At 35.6% G+C, this 26,617-nt stretch overlaps 1 protein-coding gene across 1 annotated transcript; it reads right to left on the reverse strand.

Annotated features, from left to right (window-relative positions):
* Positions 1-977: 977 nt before the first annotated feature.
* On the reverse strand, positions 978-18,528 carry LOC123762073 (magnesium transporter NIPA2). Its single transcript, XM_069335872.1, is given in 7 exon segments — positions 978-8,247; positions 9,623-9,824; positions 10,779-10,881; positions 11,772-11,935; positions 13,345-13,453; positions 15,633-16,018; positions 18,252-18,528. Coding segments are annotated over 7 exon segments (1,236 nt in total). The 5' UTR covers positions 18,340-18,528; the 3' UTR covers positions 978-8,063.
* Between the last annotated feature and the right edge of the window lie 8,089 nt (positions 18,529-26,617).

Raw genomic sequence — 26,617 nt, forward strand, 5'->3', positions numbered from 1 at the left:
GGTGACGGTGTCCGGCGCCGGCTTGGCTGAGAGGTGACGGTATCCGGCGCCGGCTTGACCGAAAGATGCCGGGAGTTGGTGGGTCTGTGGGCTTCTCGTGTGCCTTCAGCCGAGGTAGGCGGCTGAAGGCTGCTGAAACTAGATAATTTTCTTAGTATCCGAAGGTGATATAATAATAATAATTCATTGTGTCGTTGATCAGGCAGCCATAGTGCATTCATACACGTTAGGGCCCCCACCTTTGGGGGGGTGGGGGCCGGCCCTATACACACACACATATTAGGCGGGATCCAAGAGTCAATGCTCGATCCTGCAGACACAATTAGGCGAGTACACACACACACACAGGGAGGAGCTGGTGGCCGAGCGGACAGCACGCTGGACACGAGATCCTGTGGTCCCGGGTTCGATCCTGGGCGCCAGCGTGAAATGATGGGCAGAGTTTCTTTCACCCTATGCCCCTGTTACCTAGCAGTAAATAGGTACCTGGGAGTTAGTCAGCTGTCACGGGCTGCTTCCTGGGGGTGTGTGTGTGTGTGTGTCTGTGGTGTGGGAAAAAAATATAGTAGAAACAGTTGATTGACAGTTGAGAGGCAGGCCGAAAGAGCAAAGCTCAACCCCCGCAAGCACAACTAGGTGAATACACACGCGCGTGCAGAAAGCAGCCCATAGCAGCTGTGTAACTCTGTGATACAATTTTGTATAATGTTGATCAGAGGAACAGTCCAGACCCAATTGGAATATTCTGAATTTGGCTTGTGCCATATATCATTGGGAAATAACACTTATTTAACTTATGTAATTATTAAATTTATTTACTTCGTTCAGAGAATAATCAACATTTGTAGTAGAATTTTACTTTACTAACAGCAACATTATCTTTCTGCAACTTATTGGCATATAAAGCAATAAAACATGCATACAGCTGATAAAGAACAGCACTTAAAAAATATAAAGGGTTTCAATAATACTAAATGTTCTTAGTTGCATCACATTGTTTATTAAAAACAATAACCAGATTTAACAGCACATACAAAGGATTGAAATCCCTTATCAGTTTTTGACACATTCAGTGGAAGTACAATATAAATGGTGAAAAAGTACAACATACAACTATAAAAGTATGTGTACATACATTCTTTTTTATGCCTTGCTATTATTAATTTATCACAGGATTGCATTGAAATACTGTGTGCTAAGTAGACACTTGCTGTGATACACACTTATTAGTATTCAACCATGTATGTATAATGCCTTTAAATGGTTAGCATAAAAGTACATTAAAAATAAAATGAAAAATATTCTTCCTTAACATATAATTACAAAATGTATCTTATTATTTCAACATTAGCCCACTTTTATCTAACTGCCTTAATCACCTAATTCTGCACACAGCAGAACATTTTGTAAAAAATGCAACTTGTCAAGCAGAATTCTATCAAGAACCCATACACAATGCGTGATAAAGTTACTGAAGACTAAGTTGGCTTGGCCAACGAGACTGCTTTTTGCCTGCCTCCCCGGCCACAACAGAATACTGGATTTCATTTATTCGTCAAACTTAATTGTCGTTAGTGCAACCTTTCCACGACAAAAGTCAAATTATCAAATAATGCATGTTTGATAATAATTACAGCATTATATACATTTCTAAGCTCAAGGTGAAATACAGGTATATCAAACATCAATTCAAGCATTTCAAATATGTAACAGTAACAATGGAAACACTTTCAAAACCAAAATGAACCTCATTCACAGATAAAGACCGAATGTATACTAAGACCTTTGGTTCAAAAATAAAACCCTTCACTCCTGGATGATTGTGAGACATTACAACTACTTAAAGTTACAGGATTACATCCATTTGTTTTGGTTAATTTTAAAAAGAAGATTTAATAGCTTACAGTGTTACTGAATATCTATACAGTAATAAGATGTGGCAAAATTTAAATGACAGACATACATAAGTTTCAATTTATTCTTCCAATAAATAGAAATCAAAGCATACATGTTACCCAATGTGTTTTAAACATGCTAATCTAAATATGAAGCTTTCATTAAGTCACTTCATTATGTTGTGTTCGAAAACCAAAATGCCTGTCTGATATAAAATAAAGAAAATTTGCAGAAGGCCTATTGAACCACGCGAGGCAACTTTTATTTATACTCAACCGAACTTACTAATATACAGTATATGTGTACTGTGTGTGTGTGTATATATATAACCTACACATGAAATAATTAAATAATCCCAGGTCTATTATATTCCAGTACTGTACCTGGTAATTTGTTTCATAAATCAGCAGAGGCAGTTTTTCTATTTATATAAAATAGATAAAAAACAAACTCTTCAACCAAAAAATTGAGCATGGAGTACTTATTACAGTGTTTTAATTCAGAACAATCATTTAAATCATATAAAAAAAACATAAAACATCTTTACATGACCCACATCAAATCAATCAAAGCCTCATAGACCAGCAGTGCAGTATGTTGCCACATAAACAATGCCACAAGGCACTGTTTATGCCTTGTGGCATAAACAATGCCTTATCATAACAATGAAGGTGAGCTTAGAAAGGGGGAGTGTGTTCACTTATTGATGCACCATCTAATAATCCATGAGCAGCCTTTAACTATCAACAATCCCATCAATGCACCACTTGTGCCAGCTTGCCAAACAGTTTTTTGTATACAATTTCTATGTTGACAACTTAAGCTGTGCTAAACAGACATATTAACATAGCCAAAAGTTCAATGTGTAAATTGTATGAACTATAAGAAAAAAAAAATCTAACAATGAGTGTAATGAAATGCCTCTTTCTGGTGGGTCCCATCGGTCGTTCCCTGTTCAGGAAGCCACTTGTAAAGAGAGCCATCTGTTCAGGGAGCTACTTGTAGAAAGAGCCATCTGTTCATGGAGTTACCTGTAGAGAGCCATCTGTTCATGGAGCTACCTGTAGAGAGCCATCTGTTCAGGGAGCCACATTTTCAAAACCATCGATGGAAGTCCTCCCAGAAAAAGAGCATAAAATATTACTCACATCAACAGCAAAAAAGGTCACTGAAGGCAATCAATGCAAACCTCATCTTAAAATAATAGTTACATTACATAAACAACATAATCATGTATGTACTTTACAGGAGACATAGCCCAGCTAGGCAATTGGTTTTAGCAATCCCAAAATGCTATACAAGCTAGTGGCTTTGCAAGAATGTACTACTCACTCACTTGCATATGTACCCCCCCCCCTTCCCCTTAGCAACCACTAAATCTTCTTGTATATAAATAAATAAAAATAAATAAATTCGCATTCTTGGATACTTCTAGTAAAGTACATGAAATGAATACTAGTGATGCAAATATGCCACACAGGTACACAACAATAGAGCACAAACAAAATACAATACAGAATCAGATACAAATGTTACACAAGAATACAAGAACAGGATCATAAAAAAAAAAAAAACATTTCAGATGGACAGTAATGGTTGAGGATGTGCAAATGAATGTGTGTGTGTTGAAATTAATGAAAATAGGTTAACATTTACCAATACAAATTGGAAGTCATTATAATGTAGTTGATTACTGACCAAAGTTAAAAACTAGAAAACTGAAAGAGTAATATGTTTACACTACAAACTTCGCAAAATATGATTGTCATACAATATATATAATCAAAGAAGCTTACATTCATAAAGTTAAATATTAAAAATTGAGTATTTAATGTCTGTATATGTCCCCATATAAGCCTTAATAATTAAAGAAAATGATGTACCAATAAGCTTAAGGGCATTTTGCTTTTCGTCTCTCTTAAGTGTGCAAATAAATATACTGTACTGTATATATATTTTACAGATTCACTCTAAAATACTAGACTTATAAAAATTATTATACTGTATATATAAAAAGACTGGTATACAAAAAATGAAAACCCAATACTATTTAAATTAATAGTATTCTGCATTCATTTGTTTGGTTCCATTAAAAAGCCATTATGTCTTTGTATAAAAAAAAAATAATGTAGAGCATTTCATAATAAAGTATGTTGCATAAAAATAAAAAAATGAATAAAAATAATGAAGTTTTAGTGACAAAAAAAAGGGATTCTGAGATTTGAATTTTCCCACCAAAATGTGGCACCAATATTACTTTTCACGGTGTAAGCGGCATATATAGCATAGATGTAAGCAACTTTCCAATTACTTTCATTCAATAAACTTAGTTTCTTAAATTTAAATTAAACAATTAAAATTATCAAGAATAGCTGAAAGCTGCCCAATTTCTTTCAAATAAAGCCAAAACTGTTGTTGAAAAGCTTGTCTTCATTTAAAAAAAAAAAAAGCAATTCTGGAAGAATGAATTCCTTTAAAAAATAACAGCAATTCTGGAAGAATGAATTCCTTTAAAAAATAACAATGTTCTAATTTTCAAAGCAATGAGAGCAAACTGCAAATATTATATTACTGTACAAACATCAAAATTATCTTTGTAAATGCTAGAATATCACATGACATTAATTTCTTATAACATAAGCCATAATGTAGGCCTGGAATGGTTAAAGATTCACGGATGGTAAAAATTTAGTATAATTCTTTAAACTGACTTACGTACTGCATTATGTAGATTCATCTTTTCTCACAATGTGTAGCATGCTTACTTGAGAAAATTCTAGTTTTTGAGCAAGGACACTTTATGCACACCATTTGAAAAGACATCTTAATTTTGTGCACATATGATAATTTACAAAGTTAGAAAAATATATTATAAATTTACTGTTCCATCAGCAAACAGTAATCCTGGAGTTTTGGCTCATCTCATGAAACGAACCACTGCGGTTTCAATTGAGATGATGTAATAGGTAGATGATGTAATTGTATTTAACAAATAAAGCTTGTCTCGTTCTACCTTATAATATATTCAAATCATTAAAGTCGTATTGTCTTAAGTAAGAGCTAATTATGCATCGTGTTTATATCTGCGAGTAAATAGACAAGTGTCGTCTATTCACTTTCTAGTGTGTGTGTGTGGTTTGGTCAACAATATGCTAATACATAATAATTTATATTTGAGAAAATTCCTGTTTTGAATGAACAGCATGTAAAAATTTATGAATGTGTCTTTGAGATTGATCGCTGGATGGAATGGACTTGTCTGAGGACAGGTTGCTTAACATATGCTAGTATGAAGACCATAACTGTAAAATAGAACTGCAAAGATTTATCAAACTCAAGAGGGAAAATAACACTCATTTCTGCCAAAAAACAGTGTAACCCACAGAATTTAAAAAAAAAAAATAATTTATCTTTGTGCATGAAAGTAAAAAATCTGTTGTTCAGTACTAATACAGTATTTACAAATTGAACAGTGCATATTTAAAAAATCATTATTAATTTATCAGCATTACTCTTGAAGGAAAAAACTAATACTATGAACATAAAACTATTTTACATAAGAATATACTATGCTTGTAATATCTCATCATTTGAACAAAAAAGCAATTATTTGGAGAGATCATTCTGTAAAGACTAGTTTTCTTTCCAGAATTTGGATCAGGAAGAAAAGAAAATTAATTTTTGTATAATAGATACAGTATATACAGTATATGTAATTACCAATGTGTGAAAATATGAAGTTATCTACAAAATATGGCAGGTATTTAGCTTAAGGGTTTAGCAGGCCAGCCAAAAGCTAAGAGCCTGTGCAGGAATATCGCTGCAAAAACAAATCTTAGGAATAAAGAAGCATTGTTATTAATGTGTGACAAGTAACATTTACCTGCTAAATATATATTATCTAGACTAACTGGTATCAACAGCCAATGGAAGCATGTCTAAGGAAGAGAGGGAATGGATGGCCCTTTTTTCTCTTGATTTTTTATTACCACAATTACTCAACAGCACCACCATATGGTATTCCACATACTGTACTGGAATATGAAAATTAGTTACTTTGAAGGCTCATAACCTTTTCCTGAATATACAGTACAGGTATATTTTCCTCCTTGTAATTTATGCCTTTACTAAAAAATCCCTCATCCTTTCAACATATTCTTGATTCAAGCAACAAAAACCTTATTTATATAATACCAAAACTATCAAGTATCATTTATTTACTTCTTTCCTTAAATGTTGCTGATGTCTTAACATACTAATGAACAAAAACTAAATCCATTAACTAGCAAACCTAGACTAAAACACAGATGAATATCAAGATAGTCTTATTTAAATAATAATTACAACAAGTTTATTATAAAAATAAAAAATGGTAGCCTTCACAAATTAGCATAAGTGTTAGTAGCCTAACACTTATGCTAATGTCCACATCTGCAAATCAATGGTCACTGTTATATAGACTTATACTACAGCAATCATAAACTCTTCATTGTCTTACAGTCCTAGAAAAATATACATTTAGCCCACATTTCTCTCTAGTTGTGTGCCTAATATACATTTGAAATACTGTATATCAACTGTAAATACCTAGATTAACTTGCCACTGAAATAACATTCTCCCAAGTGATATTCTACATGTTTAATTTAGTTTTAGAGTTGCTCAGGGCAATTCATCATTTATAATAGCTACACCAAACTGAAATGTCTCTTTGGCAAATGTTGCATAAAAACTATATTTTATATTCTACAAGAATTAATTCCCAAGTAATTAAATTTCCATAACAAAACAGGAAAGTATTTTAACTTAATTTTCTTATTTTAATTAACTCATAACTCAGTTTTCTGAGGCACCTGGAGCAATGAGGACCCCATCATAATAAATGCAATATTAATTCTTGTAGAACTGTTTTGTGCTATATATTCTAATGTCAATTTTAAATCTGTCAAAAGAACCACACATGCCTTCACAATGCAAACTAAGTTGAGAATAGAGGAATTCATCAAGATATACACCCATATATGAATTGAGATCTGCTGCTAGGGTTTAATATTGATGCCTTATGAAAAGAATTTAAAGCTGAATATTTTTTTTAAAAGAAATGCATTATCCCATCAACATTAGCTCATTTGTCAGGCATTTGCTTATCACAGACCATGCTGTCTTTATAAGGAATATCCATATGGCTCTGATACAGCTGACGTTAGGCAATATGTATGAAACGGGGGAAATTTTGCAGAGAATAAAGACTCGGGTCAACAGTGACAATTAGTATAAAAAATTATTGTTGCCGAGCACCCTAAATCTTACGAAATCGGAATCACTCTTGTATGTCCTTTATATTCAGTTCAGAATGAGCATGAACCAGGATAGGTCCTTTATACTGTACTGTGTAATGCACCTGTAATAAGTGGACTGTAAGCTAATGGTTGTAAACTAACAAAATCAATTATAAATGTACACCTGGTCATATATAAATCAAATAAAATCAATCAATCAATAATAAATTTTCAAATTTTTCAACATTATACTTATTGTCTCTTTTACTATGTTCCTTTTTGCACTGACTAATATGATAACTTAAACTTACCTTTTGTTTTGGTATGCTAAGCAGTGAGCTACTTCAATTTAGTTCAATAAATGAGCTCATAACAAAGACATATCCAACAAAATTACATATTCCATTTAAGTGTGGAGTCGGCAACTTACCGGTAAAAGCTTTGCAAAATTCCTGCAGCTACTGTCCTAATTTGAGTGTGGGTGTAAAAAACAACATTAACGTTACAATCAAACAAATTAAAATCATGAATAAAATAATTAACAACTATTATTATCTATTCTCGCAAGATCAAATTTTTGTATGAGTGAACAGCTGTGGCCCACAGTCTCATACATCACACACCATGAGATTATATCTTTCAGCATATGAACATCACTTGAAAAGTAAGAATCACGGTGCAGGACCTTTTTATATAATTTAAGTCTCAGACTTATTTAGGCATACAGTATATACTTTTCAATATGAAAATTGTAGATTATGAATTGTTTTGGTCCATATACAATCACTGATATAAACTACATATGTAAACTGCAAGTAGCAGTACAAAAGCACTAATTGAGCCACCAGCAAATTTAATTGTATGCCACTAGCTACATTTCAGGACTTATTTTAATAAACACGTTTATTGGATCCATAGGAGAGAGGTTCCGATGTGATTAGTCCTTCTTCTTCGTCTGCTAGTTGGCTAATGTCATTAGCCGATTCCGTGTGGTCCGAGCTGCCCCGTCTTGATTCTCCTGCACCTTGGGCTGTCAACATTGATGACATGCCCGTCCATGAGACATCCATGTCCCTAAAACCAAGCATTATGTAAGATATAATACTTAATATCTTAAGTTACTGAATCTTATCTTAAAACAATTTCAAACAAAATATTTAAAATTACCTTAATTTTCAGTATAGTAGTTGTCTTGAAGCTCAGTTCAAAATTTACTTGTAAATTATTAATGAGTCTTTTCTTTGGCTACACTAATACTAGTGCCAATCTTGTCATGCGTAATGTAGGCAGAGTTCCACCCCTGTCATGCATTGTACAACAGTGCCACCTAGTTCTGTAGTCTGATTTTCTAGTCTCTTTATGGTATATGCAATGAAAATTATATTTACATTCTCTGATTTAATTTCTTTTCCCTTACATTGGTTTGTACTCCTTTTCACACCATCTTTTTCTCAGCTCAAGCAAGTGCAAGCATCTTGCAAAAACATCATCAATAGATCAAGTGGACCAACACTGTCCGCATAGATTTTGATTCAGTTAGTAATTTCAGATTGTTTTATTAATAAATTTCCACTAATGAGAATAGAGCGATTTGCCACAGCAAATGTGAAATTCTTTGGAAAATACTGTATTTCAGCTATTCATTCAAAGCTTTTATTGCCAATGTCTGAAATAAATATTAATAGTCCCATTCCTTAAAAAAAAAAAAAAAATTAGAGTTCCCAATGAAATCAAATGCCAAGGATACAGATATACAGTACACAGCTTAATTTTGCAACATCCAGTTAAGCAAATCTTTGGAAGAGACCGATTTTGGCATCAGTACATGTCTACAGAAAACACAAAATACGATATAGGGACATCATGTCGATAGGTCATTACTGGGTTTGTTGTCACACTTCACTTGTGCTCTCAAACCACAGACAGATCATAGGATAATGGCTATCATATCTCACATTTATATGCCATAATTGTACAAAATAACCCAGTGTACTTTCTTGTAAATATTTAAATAAATAAATCTGAAAGAGTATATTGTTGGAGAAGCAGGTGGAATGACTGGTGTGTTTTCACTGTAACAAATATACATAGTGTACAATATATATTTCAATCCATCTGGAGCCTGAGGGAGATGAGCTTTATAGCTGTTAGATACTAGGTGGCTGCTCTACCACATTACAACAATGTCTGTTCTATAATATGCTATGGAGATGGGGTTGGAATACTATTAGCTACCATTCGAAAAATCCAGGAAGAAATACAAGGCAAGTTGAGCGGTAGTTAAGCCACTGCTAGCCTCCTTCCAATTATCAACATTGTGGGCAGCCAGTGGTCAAGCTATCGTCTGCTATCAAGGAGGTGGGGGTTCATCTCAAATGTGCCCAGGTTGATGAAATATAATATTATGTTGGACATTAGAACATCTTAACTCAAATGAGTGACAACATACTTAAATGCATGTAGAATGAAGATGCCAATAACAACAGTTAAAAATCCTGCCAAAACGCCTATGACATCTTTAGTCGGCAGACCTTTCCATTCCTTAAACAGCATTGCAGAGGACAGGATCACACAAGCCGTAAAGAAGACGTAGTAAATTGGTGTCACCAGGGATGTGTTGAAAATGTCCAGTGCCTGAGAATAACATATAACTGTTAAAATTACACAAATAAAAATGATAAAAACTTATTAGAATTTAGTTTAGCAGAAGAATGTCTGTCAATTATTAATGCCCTCTACCACACTGTGATATAATGATTTCAATTGTTATATGAGCAATAATAAAACATACATGATGCATTTGAAGATTAGTGTGCTTGAAGAACACGCATGAAATTATGCCAGTAATCACTCACTAGATAAAAAAATGGTCCACATTTACCCAAATTCACACAACAGCGCCAACTTTAGTTGCTGGCAATTCAAGAACACAACTGCAATTTGCAGGTAAGTGACTTCCCTAAATATACTGGATTATATAATGATCTAACTTGGGCTATGTTATTAATACTGCTACCCTAATGTCTGCACTCTGAGTATATACAGTACCGTACACACTTATGTTGGCTCAGAAGAATTGTAACGCCTGAAGATGAGAGAACTGGTTAAATGTCGCTAACAAGCAAAATTGGAAAACAATGGCAAAATTATATTGTAACCTCCTATATAACACTGGACAAATTTTAAGCAGCATTAAAAACACTATATTAATGTAAACTATGCTCTGGTCTTTAAAAAGCTATAAATGACACTATACAGTTGGCTGCTGAATTCAGTCAGTCTTAATCTATGTAGACCAAATCTACACGAATTATAAATTTAGACCTGTTACAGGTACAATAGTTTATACAATCAGCCTTCACATATATGCCAGTTTGCATAGTGAAATGATCCATGTCACTGTTTGGTATACTTTTCCCTTTTAAGTTTCTATGGTGAAAAACTTAATATGACATAAGCTGTTATCTAAGAGTTAAGTGTAAGAAAATATATACTGACACATAAAGCTAAATTAGTTAACAAAAATTCAGACAAATATTTCCTGTCAAGATGTTGCATGACTGAGCTTAAGAGAAGGTAAAATACTAATTATCCAATAAACTCACCTTAGTTTAAATAATTCATCTGCGTGCTGACACAGATAATGAGACCCAGCAATGAGAACCATGTGATCCAATTATTAAATTCATTTGTACCCGATATGGTTTCCTATGGAGAAAATTTATGAAATATTTAATTATTTAGTACTTGTGCATGTTCCATGAAAGATATGTAACTCTACAATTTAATATTTTATAAACAAAGAAGCCTCGACTTCACACTTTGAACTTATATACTGTACAATACTGTATATGAAAAAGTTTAGAGATTTAGTAACAAAATTTGTAAATCCTTGCACATCCTTCATTCATAGAAAGAAGAGACACGGGAAGTGTAAGGAAGTACAGAGAGTTCGGTATAATAGAAACGATACATAACTGAATTATAAGATATTTGCAATGCATAACTGTCTACCAGTAAGTAGTGTGTTACCCTCTCTCAGATTTAATACTACAGTCTTGGAAAGAACTTACATTCATTCATCTTTAATTACTTGTATTTAATTATACTTATTTGTGCATCTTTTTCTTCAGCTTGTGCTTACATATACAGGTATATACTTGTAGGAGTAGCTACGGTATTTGATCAAGGATTTTAAGTCTCTTAAAGTTTGTAGCTCTTGAAGTTATATTTTTTGTAAACAGTATATACAGTATAAAGAAAACACTGCTGTATTTTAAATATACTTAAATTTGAGTTACAGACACACTTCAAGGCTTTTATTGCTGTCAATATTTGTTATTGGATTCTTAACTCCTCTGCCAAAATATGACATCTGTTTTAATCCTTTATTTCAGGCTTCTCTTACATCTTTATCCACTTAGATTAAAGAATGGCAACATAACTAAGGTTAATTAATACATTATTAAATATATCTTAGAGTAAAATTTGGAATACTGTACAAAGTTTGATTTTAAACTAATGATAAATTAATACTAATTTCCAGATAAATAATTTTACATTAGAAAAGCAAAAGAAGCTTCAATAATTGATCTTACTTTCACAGCCAAGCCAATTGCTTTACATCCGAGAACTGAAAAGCCTCCAATCAGAGAGCAGATGGCAATATAAATCACCACATTGCGGGATCCAAACCGAGGTCCAAAGTGAAATATCAATACGAATGCTGCAGCTGTGACCAACGCAACATACACCACAAACACTGCAACAATAAAATAAATACATTAATTCACTGAACATGTGTTAAGCATTCTGGGTACTAATATTAATGTGTTGTGGCAACCATGAAACATAAAACTGTAATGCAAAAATGATCTTCTTTCATAGGAAGATCTAATAGTCTAATTTGTAAACCATACAAAAAATATAATTGTTGTGCAGTGAAATGACTATCAGGGAATATAAATAAAAATTGTATTTCAATAAGGCTGTGGGCCAGCAAGTAAAGTGATATACAGCACCTTATTAGTTTACAAAGATAAATAAATGAAAATAGTGCAACATCTGTAATCCAAACTAATTAGGACAAGACCTGTCAGAATTTTCAAGGTTAATGAATTTATAACCATTAGATTGCCACTATAATCATCAGGTGATATCACCAAGTGAGTTAAAAATGCCAGCCAGCCAACCCACCATGAGCATAGTTACGATGCATATAAGGTTGTTGATAGGCATCGCTTGCCTTGCAGCATGTGCTGCCACCTAGTATGGGCTATGAATAATAAGTGGTTGGTTTTGTCTGGTGCTATAGCAAATTTGAGCCCTCACTGATGGTTCTGCACATGATACCACTGGGATTTAATTGTCTAAAGTCTGAAGTTGTAATCTGAATTTTCAAGTTTTCCAAGAAGCAAAATTGCTCTAATTTTAAAGTGTTCACTCAGTTTAATAGAAGCACAAAAGGCAAAAGCTGAGGTTCGTACTATGATTATCTGGATTAGAATTTGTGGGTGATAATAAACAAATTCAGCCAGGTTTATTTTTATACCGTATAAAAAGATGTAAAATTTTCAAGTGATTTTGGTATCCAAATGTGTGCTATTAGAGGTTGTATTGGTTTGCACTAATAAAAATACATTATTTTTGGTAAAGATATGGTTGAAAACAGAAACATCTCACTGTAATGGAAGGCCCCTGAACTAAGTGATCTGGATAATCAAGACACCAATGTAAAGCATACTAAAGGTTGCTTCATGAACTGAGCACCTTTACCTAATGACTAAACTAAGCAAAGAGGAATTATGCAAAGTTAATGTAATTATATTACAAGGTACTGTATAATTCTGGTTAGTTTAACAATTAACATATTAACCAGTAATGGACATATCCATTAAGAGATAAAATACAGATGAACAGAAAAGTTCTTAAAGTGTATTGACCCATCAAGTTGTGAAGGTACTCAAAAGAATACAAATATGGATAAGAGAAGATTAATAAATGCCTTCCAATCAATTAATCATTCTCACTATTTATGAATTTGAGCACATTTATGATGTGCAACCCGTTCTCGCACTTTCTTACAGTCAATATTGACTTATTAAATACGTGCATATGTGACATACTGCCATCCTTCACATACACACCTTCAGTATATCTGTGCTCTCTCACCTGGATCAACAAGCTTGGCTGCCAGATCTTCCATGCTTCTCACTTCAGTTTCTTTGGGAGCATGAATGACCACCACTGTAGCTCCTAGTAAACACAGCGAACAACCTACCTGTAATGGATCACTTATACTAAAGAAATAAGTTTCTTATAACTTTTATTTATGGCATGTGTCATCCAAATCCAACTCAAGTACTCTTTCTCCTACATTTCATTTTACTTTTATATTTCAAGTTCTCCTCTAACTCATCAAAAAGTCTCAATAATTTCCTTTTGGCACTTGTTTTATTTTTCTACTGACCTTACTGATGCACCACATCTCATTCAGTCATATAAGAGAAAGAAAACCTATACAGTATAAGAAAACCTTTTGGAGTAATGAGATGGAATCACACTTGTGCCCCAGATAAATTACACAGTTTCACATTATTGTAATTTAATTGTTCAATCTTCTATTTTCTGCCTTATTTAGGCTTAACCAGAAGTAAAAAGATTACATGTTGACTGTGCATGGCAGTTTCAATTTTCCATTTCACGAGCTGAAATTCTATTTACAGGTTTCGCTTTGTCTAACTTGGTTAAGTTCAGTTTGGGTTATCTAGACAGCCTGCCTTTCCCTTTCAAAAATTTTCTTGGCTCAATATGCAATCCCATTATTAACATATCTTCAGAAAGTGCCTCCTCTTTGGATGGGTTTTCAAGCGCCTCAACAGTTTACTAATTTTTTACCTGTGAAGTGTTTCCATTGAATAAGGTTTAGCCCAAGAGTCGGCGTGGGTTTTTCTGCTTTTTTTGATAGCTACTGGTTCAGGTTTTGTCATGTGTGGATTCCCTTTGCCTTGAGGAAACTCATGCTTTGGCTACTTCCTCTGGAGGTTTCTTGGCCTTTTATCCCATTAAAATTTCTGGATCTGTTATTTGGGCTAGGTTCTGCTACAGTGCAACCTTGAGCTTTGTTTTCAGCCTTCCTCTGTGCCATTATGTGAACTCCAACAACTTTTGAGAAACTGATAGCATTTTATTTTGCAATCTTGCACACGCTTCTTTCTGACTCAACTGTATGCCTACACTCCAGTTCTCTGCAGATTGGCTTTTGTTTCAACGAGGGGTTCTAGACATCTCTCGTATCTTTCATACTTTGGCACTGGACACCAGCCATAGTTTCTCTTCTGGCTCTAGGATTTTGGTCATCATCTCAGTCCACATGCGCAAGGTTGCCATTTTATTTTTAAATTGGATTAAGGATAAAGTATTGGAATGAGTTTTGCTATTCAGCACCCTGTGTTCTCCTAGAACATGATCCATTAATCATTTTGCAATCACACTATCAATTACTGCTTTGAGCACAGGGGTGAATCACGTAGGTATGGTGCCCAACAATCTCATCTCCACCCAGATATTGAACCTAGTTCCCCCCCCCCCCCCCCCACACTCGCAAGGCTAATGGGTGAGAGTGCTTCTTCTGCACCACAGAATGCTGCAGGAGGTAAAAGACTTACCCTAAATAATGTACCTATTTGTTCAGATATTTCACTTATCCAAAAGCCTTACAAAATCTATTTAAAAATTTCTTTCTGGAATAATTCATGTTTGTAAAGCTATTCCACTAAACAGAACTCCAACTCTGCACTGTTGACAAAATAGCATACTACTAAGTAGGCATAATTGGCTCAAAAATAAATGATCCTGGGTTTGATTCCTTGGCAGGATGAGTCAATTCCTTTCACTGCTAGTTCATCTAGCAGTAAACAGGTACTGTACCTGGGAGTTAGGCAACTGGCTTACCGTACCCGACAATGGGAAACTAAGACTCTTAGCCCTCATATAGTTCCAGCTGCTATCTGCAATTACCTCCTGTGTTCGAATCACCATTTGCAATTTTTTTACAATCGTTTTTTAACAATTTTTTGTCATATGCATCACGATATAGGACTTTTAATTAGCCGAGCCGCTGAAGGGTTAATGACATTCATAAATAAGCAGACAATCCAAGAACATGAAGTCTCTGGCACTGCTAAAATGTCAGATACATAATAACATTGTAACAATCTCAAATAATCTGTAATAGAAAATAAACTAAAATTAAAGTATTACTATTAGAACCAACAAAATTCATGTAATTCTAAGCTCTTATCAATTAACCCAGAATAAAAATCTAAGTACCAGGTTACAAAAAATTCTTTAGCTTCGAGAATTCGTATTTTCTGCATATACAAAATTGTGCACAAGAGATGATTCTGTAAAAATAAAAGTTAATAAGATACTCGTCATATAACAATAAAAAGACTTACTTTTCCGAGCACATTTAAGACTTCTCCCAGGAAATACTGAGACAAGAGAGCTGTAACAATTACAGACAGTGCTCCAAGAGGTGTGACCAAAGTTGCAGGTGCAAAGGCATATGCTATAAAGTTGAGTGCTTCTCCAAACCCCATGGAGAGTAGACCAGCCCACCAGAGCCAGTGTCTGAGATAGCCATAGCCTCCAGCCCCTGCTCTCGTACCACCAGATTTTCCTAGAGCCAATAAGGACTTTTTCTTTAAGATGAAACTACCACCTATAAATATGGATGAAGATATTGAGAGAACCAGGCCAATGTAGAGATCTGGTCCATAAGGAATAGGCTCAACTACAGTTGATTGTGTGCTGGCCATGATTTTTGAGGCAATCACACTCCCTGAAACATCAAATGTGGCATATTAGTAGTTTCCTGAATCAGATAGCATGTACGCTGTACCTTACACACACCACTCTGAGCATGGAATTATGAAATACTGTACTTATAAGAGGTGAAATCTTAGCTATTGGGTTCCAAACAAACACATGATCATTACCTTGTTTACCAGTTTCATAGACTAGGAAGGTATCAGCCCTGAGAAAAAACGTAAGTAATACAGTAAAAATAAAGTTGTATACATGTATATTAAACAAGGGAAAGAGGGGAAGTAACATCGCTGAATCAAAAGAAATAAGACAAAGCTATTACTATAAAAGACGAAACCACTTACACATATAGTACTTTGTCATAGAAATCATTTGAGTAACAGAAGATAAAGTGGGAGTGGCATTTATCTACATCCCCACAAATAGTCTCATAAGACCCAGACAAGAATGCGAACAGAGCTTGCATGAATACCCTTCAAAGAACGGCCGAGACATCCCATACCTTCCAAGCAAAGGGTAAAACCTGTGAGAGAACAGAGGGTTGCATGACCAAAACAAATGTCATGTGACTGAATGAAAAGAAATGTTACGTGGTTGAATGACATGTCACGTCTAAATAATGCCTGTGACTGAATGGTATTCGAGATCCTGCAACAATGCTTGCAGCAACATTTAGTTCTTGTAAAGTGGCCCCTTCATTTATGAATTTAATCCGTTCCCAGAGACGGGTCGTAACTTGAAAATTCGTAACTGGAAAGGAATTTTTCCATAAGAAATAATGTAAATTCAATTAATCCGTTCCACACTCCAGCTGTGGAACGCCCAGAAAGAAAAGCTAAAAATATTAACTTCAAAATAGATTTCATACATAATACACACACATATTTTGTACTATAGTATGTACAAGTTATAGTTTACCTTACCTTTATTATACTAAGATTTTTTTTAAATAACCAGAAATACACAGATGAAACATCAAAATAATATGGCTGAAAAATGATGACCAAAGTTTACGCGCCTCAGTTTACCAGTGCCTCTCGCCTAGTGACAATCGTGCCTTAATTCTTTGTAAGGAATTTTAGTGTTTTTTCAGATTTTGGGGGTATTTGAACTTAAAAGTAATTATTATATATCTTGCCATTGATCTCAAGAAAGTCAGTGGTAAGGTTCAACCTAAGAAAGTAGTTGTGAGTAGAGGCAGTAGAGGATGTCCCTTCCTCATTGAGAAAATGTGTTAAGTATGGGAAAAACTGCAAAGTTTTGTGGAATAAACTCACCCAGATAAAGCTGAAGCAGGCCGTTGCATTGACATTTTAAATGACAATGTGAGGTCTCACTACAGACAAGTGTTAAAAAGTAGGGACAATTGTGTCTTTAGATAGATTCTTAGTAAGACAAGAGCCACAACCAGGTCCTAGTGATATGCCTGCAAAACAGAGAGAGTACCACAGAGAAGTCATCACTGCCTGATGTTATAATGGAAGGGGACTCCCCTTCCAAACACTAACACCTTTTCTCCTTCCCCTCTCCTCGCCATTTTCCATACGCCAAAAAGAGTCATCAATAAAGGTAAGCAATAACTTGAATATACTAAAGATTTGGGTGAATTAAGTATTAAATTTACTTTGAAGTTAATACTTTTTGGAGTGTGGAATGGATTAATTCAATTTACATTATCTGTTATGGAAAAATTTGCTTCGGTTTACGAATTTTGTGGTTATGAACCTCTCTGGAAACGGATTAAATTCGTTAGGAGAGGTACCACTGTACTTATATGCATTTTGTATCCCACCTATTAGATACTGTATCAGCTCAATATAAAGCTACTAAACAACAGAGAATTTCTGAATACTGTATTAATGTATGAAGAATTTCCTACAAAACTACTTGCCTAGCGAGGAAAAGGCAAATTATAATATAATACAGTAATCTACATAAAAAATAACTCTTATAAATTTACTGTACAGTACTTTATATCATTTTAAAACAAAACTAATTAATAAAAAGCTTCACACAAATACAAAATATAAAGCTTTTAAACTTTAATTCATATGGATACTATAATGAATTAAAGACAATGTATAGACTTAAAACTTTTATATATTGAAAAGTACGTCTCCAGAGACTGCTTGAGTGTACTTCAAGCACATTACCTTTTTACATATACAATATGTAAAAATGATTATCAAGCTGCATTAGATTACAAATACATACAGAGCAGTAGTTCTATAATATACAGTACTCACTTGTTTTGATAAATACATGCAATCTGAGATACAGAGATATAATAATCAAGCACAGCAAGAAGTTTCGGGTAGTGCGCCAAAACCCCATTTTTCTTTTCTAGCCTTGCTATGGAAATTGTTGACTTCTACAGAAAAATTTCAATGAAAATATCCAACACCAAAACTTCCAAGCACTGCAATAAATAAAATACCAAGGCTCCCAAGCAATGAAATAAACAGAATTTCATGTACTGTACAATTACACAGGAGCTTGCACACATATACACACACACACAGACAAATGGACAAGCACTGGCTGCATGTTGGAGAGGTCCATATTTGCTCTAGCTATTCTGATCACACGAGCTGATTAGTTACAAAGATAAGCTCGATCCCAATACAACTATCAATATTATCAACGGTTGGGGGAGGAAGTGAAGGAGGGGGGAGAGAGAGAGATAGGGATGGAGGGGAGAGAGAAGGATAGGGGAAATAAATGGAGAGGGGAGTAAGTGAGGAAGGGGGAAAGAGGAAAAGAAAGAAAGAAAGAAAGAAAGAAAGAAAGAAGAAAGAAAGAAAGAAAGAAAGAAAGAAAGAAAGAAAGAAAGAAAGAAAGAAAGAAAGAGAGAGAAATGAGAGAAAGAGAGAAAGAGAAAAAGAGAGAAAAAGAGAGAAAGAGAGAGAAAGAGAGAGAGAAAAAGAAAGAGAGAAAAAGAGAGAAAAAGAGAAAAAGAGAGGAAAAGAGAAAAAGAGAGAAAGAGAAAAAGAGAGAAAAAGAGAGAAAGAGAAAAAGAGAAAAAGAGAGAAAGAGAAAAAGAGAGAAAAAGAGAGAAAAAGAGAGAAAAAGAGAAAGAGAGAAAGAGAGAAAGAGAAAAAGAGAAAGAGAAAGAGAAAGAGAGAAAGAGAAAGAAAGAGAAAGAGAGAAAGAGAGAGAAAGAGAAAGAAAGAGAAAGAGAAAGAAAGAGAAAGAGAGAGAGAGAGAGAGAGAGGAAGTGTAGGGGAAATCACTGCCTTTTCTCAGAAGTGGTGGTGAGGTGGTGGATTGTGGTGGTGGTGCTATATGATGGTGGTGGAAGTGGTGCTATGGTTGTGGTGCTATGGTTGTGGTTGAAGTTTATACAGAACTTGGGATAAAAGGTAGATATGACATGGGTGGTTGTGATATGTGGTGGTTGTAACATGTGGTGGTTGTAACATGTAGTGGTTGCAATCAGGTAATTATGAGAAGAAAGTGCTAAGCCAGCATGACTACATACCACTTAGAAGGGATATGAGGAAAAGGAGCTGGGATCTGAGTACAGAATGAAGGAGAGGTCCCAAACTGCTCCAAACTGCTTGGACCATCAGAAATTGAACAACGACTCTCCACAAAGCAAGGCCGTTGCTTTGCTTTCATGCTCTTCAAGTCAGTCCAAGTTGTTTGATTTATTTTGTTTTGTAGTTTGGTTTGTTTTTGGTTTGTGTTTTGTTTGAGGATTATTTAGTTTATTTTTATGATTGGTATATTCTGAAATTTGTTTGAAATGTTTTAAGGTTTATTTGGTTTGTTTCAAGGTTAGAGTGGCTTCATTTTAAGTTTAATGGGTTTGTTTTGAGATTAGGTGATATGTGGTGGAGGCATGAATCAGTAGTGGTATGTGGTGGTATGTGACACTGATGGTATGACACACTTATGGTATGTGACAGTGGCATGTGTGACACTGATGGTATGTGACAGTGGCATGTGTGACACTGATGGTATGTGACACTGGTGGTGGCATGTGATACTGATGGTGGCATGTGACAGTAGTGTGTGATACTGGTGGTGGCATGTGACACTGATGGTGGCATGTGACAGTAGTGTGTGATACTGGTGGTGGCATGTGACACTGATGGTGGCATGTGACAGTAGTGTGTGATACTGGTGGTCGCATGTAACAACGGTGGTGGCATGTGACACTGATGGTGGCATGTGACACTGATGGTGGCATGTGACACTGATGGTGGCACGTGACACTGATGGTGGCATGTGACACTGATGGTGGCATGTGACACTGATGGTGGCACGTGACACTGATGGTGGCATGTGACACTGATGGTGGCATGTGACACTGATGGTGGCATGTGACACTGATGGTGGCATGTGACACTGATGGTGGCATGTGACACTGATGGTGGCATGTGACATTGATGGCATGTGACATTGATGGCATGTAACATTGATGGCATGTAACACTGATGGTGTTATGCGACACTGGTGGTATGCGACACTGGTGGTATGTGACACTGGTGGCATGTGACATTGATGATATGGTATGTGACGGCTGTATGTGGGGGGTTTTCAGTGATGCTTTACAAAATTATTAAAAATGATAAATTATATACATAATATATATGTATATATATTTATATATTATATTATATATATATATATTATACTGTATATACATTTTTATATAAAATAAAATTACATAAATTATAAAAAAAAAAAATAAAAAAAATAAAAAAATTAGGCGTGTCATTTTCAATAGTATAGTACACAGAACCTGGCAGCTGCCATGGCTATGCCACTATATAGCTATACATGCTATACACTATAATAAATAACCCATCACACACTCATGAAGTAAAAATCAAACATAGCAACAAAGGACATACTGTTTATCACATGTGCTTATATTCTTTCAGGCCAAATGCACATCAGGCTGCATTGTTATTCTATATCCAAATACAGCAGTAACCCATTAGTATGCATCCAAATAGTACAGTAACCCAAGGGACTGTGTATATAAAAAAATAAAAAATAAAAATAAATGATCCTGGGTTTGATTTCAGCCAAGACAATGTGCAATGTGTTTGGACAAGTTTCCTTACATCTGATGCATTTGTTCAGCTACCAGTAAATTGGTAGCCAAATCTTTGGCAAATGATAAGAGTTGCATCCTGGGTAAGGTCAGTCATTTGCTTCAGGAGGACCTAGATATGTCTAATAGGCTTCCTGTCCCCAACAATTGAGAAATTGTAAACAATAACCCATTTGTGAACCTATAAAATATTCTTTCCACATTTGCCAAGTTTAAGATGTATGATTAAGTATGCCTGCGGTAAAAAATTTCTCATTATATACAAGTGGTTGTAGGTACCCGAATGTTTAGTTTAGAAATATCCAATAATCGAAAGGTGCTGTATTACGTGTTGTAATGCATGACAGCAGTGTTGCTTACACTGGAGTAACCATGTATCTTACATCACTATTGAAGTCAGTCAAAACAAACTTCAGTATTTTAGAGAATCCAATTACTAATATTACCCAAAACCCAAGTATTTATTCCTGGACAACTTATTACCCAAAATCCTAGTAGAGGATATAAAGTTTACCGGTTAAATACAATGCACGCACCACCTGCAAGTTTCTTACTTCCTTACCTCATGATCATATATTATAACTACTGTATTGTAATTGCATTCTCTAATCAGTGAGACATTTAGTGAAAAATTATACTGATTGTGAAGTTAGCAGTTTGAATAAAAATAGGTGAATAGGTTTTATGATGTTGACACAAGGTATATGCAATTTGACAGTGCAGTTTTTGCATAGCATAGTGAGTAAATATATATATATATGGATAAGAATATGGTAAGTAGATGTCTGAATAAGGGTGTCAATAGTGTAGATCCCCGCAAAAGTAAGTAATACTCTATTGAAAAAGCCAACCTCACCCATTGTCCTCCTCATTTACCACCCCTTAAGTAGCATAATATATATTAAAATACAGACTAGATAATACTGGTAGTTACAGGATCACTCAGCCACCCCTGCCCAAGGCCAGCGCTTGGGCACACCCACCACAATATTATATTACCTCGTTAATACACCGGAACATGTGCCACCAGGGCGTATTATTAACAATTATCATAACCCCCAATTGCTGATAAACTCAATAGTTAATATGCTTACGTGTTAGCGTGTGTTAAGAAGAGACGAGACACGGGAGAACACTGAGAGAAGCAAGGCGGCCACAGCCCCGTGCCAGTCAGCTGACCTCACACACACATGTAAACAAACAACTCGACACACCCTCTTATTATATTTAATATTTCAAATTTGTCTTTAGTCATAACTAATATTATGTCGCGGCATATACGCCCCTTTTAACTTAAAGCGTATTCTTTAAATAAAATATTAATGTGGGAATAAGTGTATTAAGGAGGGGTAAATAAGGGATGCATATATCAGGTGTGGGAGGTGGCAGTGGTGTCTGGTGTCTTCAGTGCAGTTTTGTAGGCCACCATTTAATACTAATATTAATAATACTTATTTAGTTAGAAAATTATGTATTTACTTACTTATTTAGGTACTTCTAAGACAGTACCACGGGGTCCTGATTAGTTTAGTGTTGGGCTTAAGGCTTATCAAGCGCCGGGAGGTTACAAGATAGGCCACTACAATAGTGTATGATTTATTTTATTCATTTATTATACGCACTCCATACCCATCCACTTGGGATGTACGGTAGTGCGACGATCTCGCTTAATGCAGGTCGGCGTTTAATCCCCCGACCGTCCAAGTGGTTGGGCACCATTCCTCCACCTCCCCACCCCGGTCCCATCCCAAATCCTTATCCTGACCCCTTCCCAGTGCTATATAGTCGTGATGGCTTGACGCTTTCCCCTGATAATTCCATTTTCTTCCCTTCCATACCCATCCAACAGGCGGTAGAGGGGAAAATAATAAATATATTAATTATTAATCAATAATATTAATTAATAATAACATTAATTGATAAGATAGATATATAGTTAATTAATAAATAATACAAATTATTTAATAATTAATCTTGAGCATTTTTGTATTAACAAACTTTTGTGTATAGGCAGCAATGTGCTGCTACTCTATTCTATATGAATGATTTCAGAAAAAATAATTACAGACATTATTTTTAACAATGTTTCAAAATAATGCATTTAATTAAACCCACAGGATTAAAACCCATTATATGCTTCTTTACATGATCATGGGTGCACCTATCACTGTACGCTGACCGCACACGCGTGTGAAGAGATATAGAGAGTATTGAAGGCTTCCACAGCAGCGCCATACACGAAACATTGACCAAAGGGCCATAGATTTTACCTGTGGATAAGAGGAAAACATTGTTAACGAGGAGAGCGAGTGTCCACGACTACCTTAGACTACCTTTACAAGAATGTAATTACTATGTTATGTATCCTCACCATCCCAATGTACCTTCTTGTATATATATAAATAAATAAATAAATAAATAAATAAATAAATAAATACCTGAGTGCTGTCAACCACCTCCCAGCGAACAATCCACATTACCACAACTCCCAGGGAAGTTACAGCCCCGCTCCTGTGCCAGGTAAGTCCACTACGGGCTCACCATAGCCCGTGCTAATTGCAACTTTTTGTTCCCAGTAGCTGAATCTTAAACAACAACAACTCTACCTCTCACTATTTTTACCTTGTTATGACTTTGTTACAATCTAATTAAAAAACAAAACCTTGTGGATACATTGTATATTTGTCAGGCAGGTTGCAAGTAGGTTAGAGGTGAATCTAAATATTATAATAGAATGTGTATAAATACACACACAAGCATAAAGGTGATCCTATAGCCTCTGAGCAGGACCTGACACACCAACGAGCCTTGGATGGTTCGCCAACATACACCACAACGTCACTAATTGGTCGTTATAAGCCCCCACAACACAACACAATTTACATTAGTTTCCACCACATATTTTTGTTTAGTAACTTCAGGTGGGTAACTAAGCTAACTGAGACAGCCCATTCTCTTGGTTCCCACTCCGTCAAAATTGTAATTGTTTTACCTTGCCAGTAACTTACGATTCCAAACAACCCAACTAGCCTATCGAAGCCGATGCATAGAAAACGTCCATATGACGGTGCTTTAATTTTTGTTAATACGTTACATTTTTACGGGTTGCGTAAAAAATGTATCCTATTAAGTACGAAGACGGGCTAGGGGTGACGGGAGGTATTATTTGTATTATTATTATTATTCTCTACCACAGACGTGGCCAGACATTTACAATGCTAACCAGCATATATACATTTTCTTCTGTCCTCCGTGGACAGGGTGAGAGCTCTGTTAAACATATAGTTCAGTGATTTATTCAAACACAGAAGGTGATAGTAGTGCTTATAAAATTCTAATCTGACCTACATACATACATACACAGATTTACGTCTCTCCTACATAAACAGTGTTCGATGTGTCTTTTTACATAATGCCATTAATGTGCGTTTACAAAGTTGAAATACAATTCTGACCACCTTCCACATATCCTGTATACACACACACACATATATATACATACATATATATATATATATATATATATATGTCGTACCTAGTAGCCAGAACTCACTTCTCAGCCTACTATTCAAGGCCCGATTTGCCTAATAAGCCAAGTTTTCCTGAATTAATATATTTACTATAATTTTTTTCTTATGAAATGATAAAGCAACCCTTTTCTCTATGTATGAGGTCAATTTTTTTTTATTGGAGTTAAAATTAACGTAGATATATGATCGAACCTAACCAACCCTACCTAACCTAACCTAACCTATATTTATAGGTAAGGTTAGGTTAGGTAGCCAAAAAAAGCTAGGTTAGGTTAGGTTAGGTAGGTTAGGTAGACGAAAAAACATTAATTCATGAAAACTTGGCTTATTAGGCAAATCGGGCCTTGAATAGTAGGCTGAGAAGTGCGTTCTGGCTATTAGGTACGACATATATATATATATATATATATATATATATATATATGTCGTACCTAGTAGCCAGAACTCACTTCTCAGCCTACTATGCATGGCCCGATTTGCCTAACAAGCCAAGTTTTCCTGAATTAATATATTTTCTCTAAATTTTTTCTTATGAAATGATAAAGCTACCCATTTCATAATGTATGAGGTCAATTTTTGTTCATTTAGTTAAAATTAACGTAGATATATGACCGAACCTAACCAATCCTACCTAACCTAACCTAACCTATCTCTATAGGTTAGGTTGGGTTATGTAGCCGAAAAAGTTATGTTAGGTTAGGTTAGGTAGGTTAGGTAGTCGAAAAACAATTAATTCATGAAAACTTGGCTTATTAGGCAAATCGGGCCTTGCATAGTAGGCTGAGAAGTGAATTCTGGCTACTAGGTACGACATATATATATATATATATATATATATATATATATATATATATATATATATATGTCTCTCCTACAGAAGGTCAACTGCATCTGAGATTGTGACGTAGGCGTGACGTCATTACCTCGGGTCAGCTAGGTCGTTATTGATGAAATTATGAGGTTGGGTGAGCACAGGTCTGGTCCTGTGTATGGGGTGAGGGGAGGGGGTCCTGTGTAAGGGGTGAGGGGGGTCCTGTGTATGTATGGGGTGAGGGCGAGAGTCCTATGAGAGCTATATGCTCACTTCTCACAACATATATACGTTTATGTTTATATACATGTTTATATTAAATATTTACATCTATACGTGTTTATTATAAACACTTATAGATGGATATGTTTCGTAAATGGACACATAAATGCTGGTTGAATCGTAGCCGTGGACAGTGGCGGTCTGAGAGGCCCCAGCAGGTATGGGAAGACGTGAACCTCAAGAGGAAGATTAAATCTTCCTCCTCCAAGGATCTTACGACGCGGCCCAGCATGAAGTCTTGGAGATTATGGAGGAGGGAGCCTGAACGCCTTATGATGCTCGTACTTGGTATGCATAGTTACCTCTTGTGTGGGCTCCCTGCCTGTCAGCATGGTACATTGTGGGCGGGGAGGGCCCTGTTTCACTCCTGTGGGGTCCCTGAGACGGACATACTCCGTGTAAGGGTCCCTGGAACAGACAGGCTCCGTGTAAGGGTCCCTGGAACAGACAGGCTCCGTGTAAGGGTCCCTGGAACAGACAGGCTCCGTGTAAGGGTCCCTGGAACAGACAGGCTCCGTGTAAGGGTCCCTGGAACAGACAGGCTCCGTGTAAGGGTCCCTGGAACAGACAGGCTCCGTGTAAGGGTCCCTGGAACAGACAGGCTCCGTGTAAGGGTCCCTGGAACAGACAGGCTCCGTGTAAGGGTCCCTGGAACAGACAGGCTCCGTGTAAGGGTCCCTGGAACAGACAGGCTCCGTGTAAGGGTCCCTGGAACAGATTGGTACCATAAGTGACTGTGTTAGGTATGTGTATATGGTCCGTCATGAAGGTACCGTCTGCACATGAACTTATATAAGCAGGTCCACCATTTTGATCCGTTATACGAAGACTGAGCCTTCATGCAGTATATTATTAGAGAAGAGATGCACACCAAATGGTATTTCCATGATGTGATTATTGACATTAAAATGGGAGAGATGA

The sequence above is a fragment of the Procambarus clarkii genome, chromosome 34 (genome assembly GCF_040958095.1).
Source record: "Procambarus clarkii isolate CNS0578487 chromosome 34, FALCON_Pclarkii_2.0, whole genome shotgun sequence".
NCBI lineage: Eukaryota > Metazoa > Arthropoda > Malacostraca > Decapoda > Cambaridae > Procambarus > Procambarus clarkii.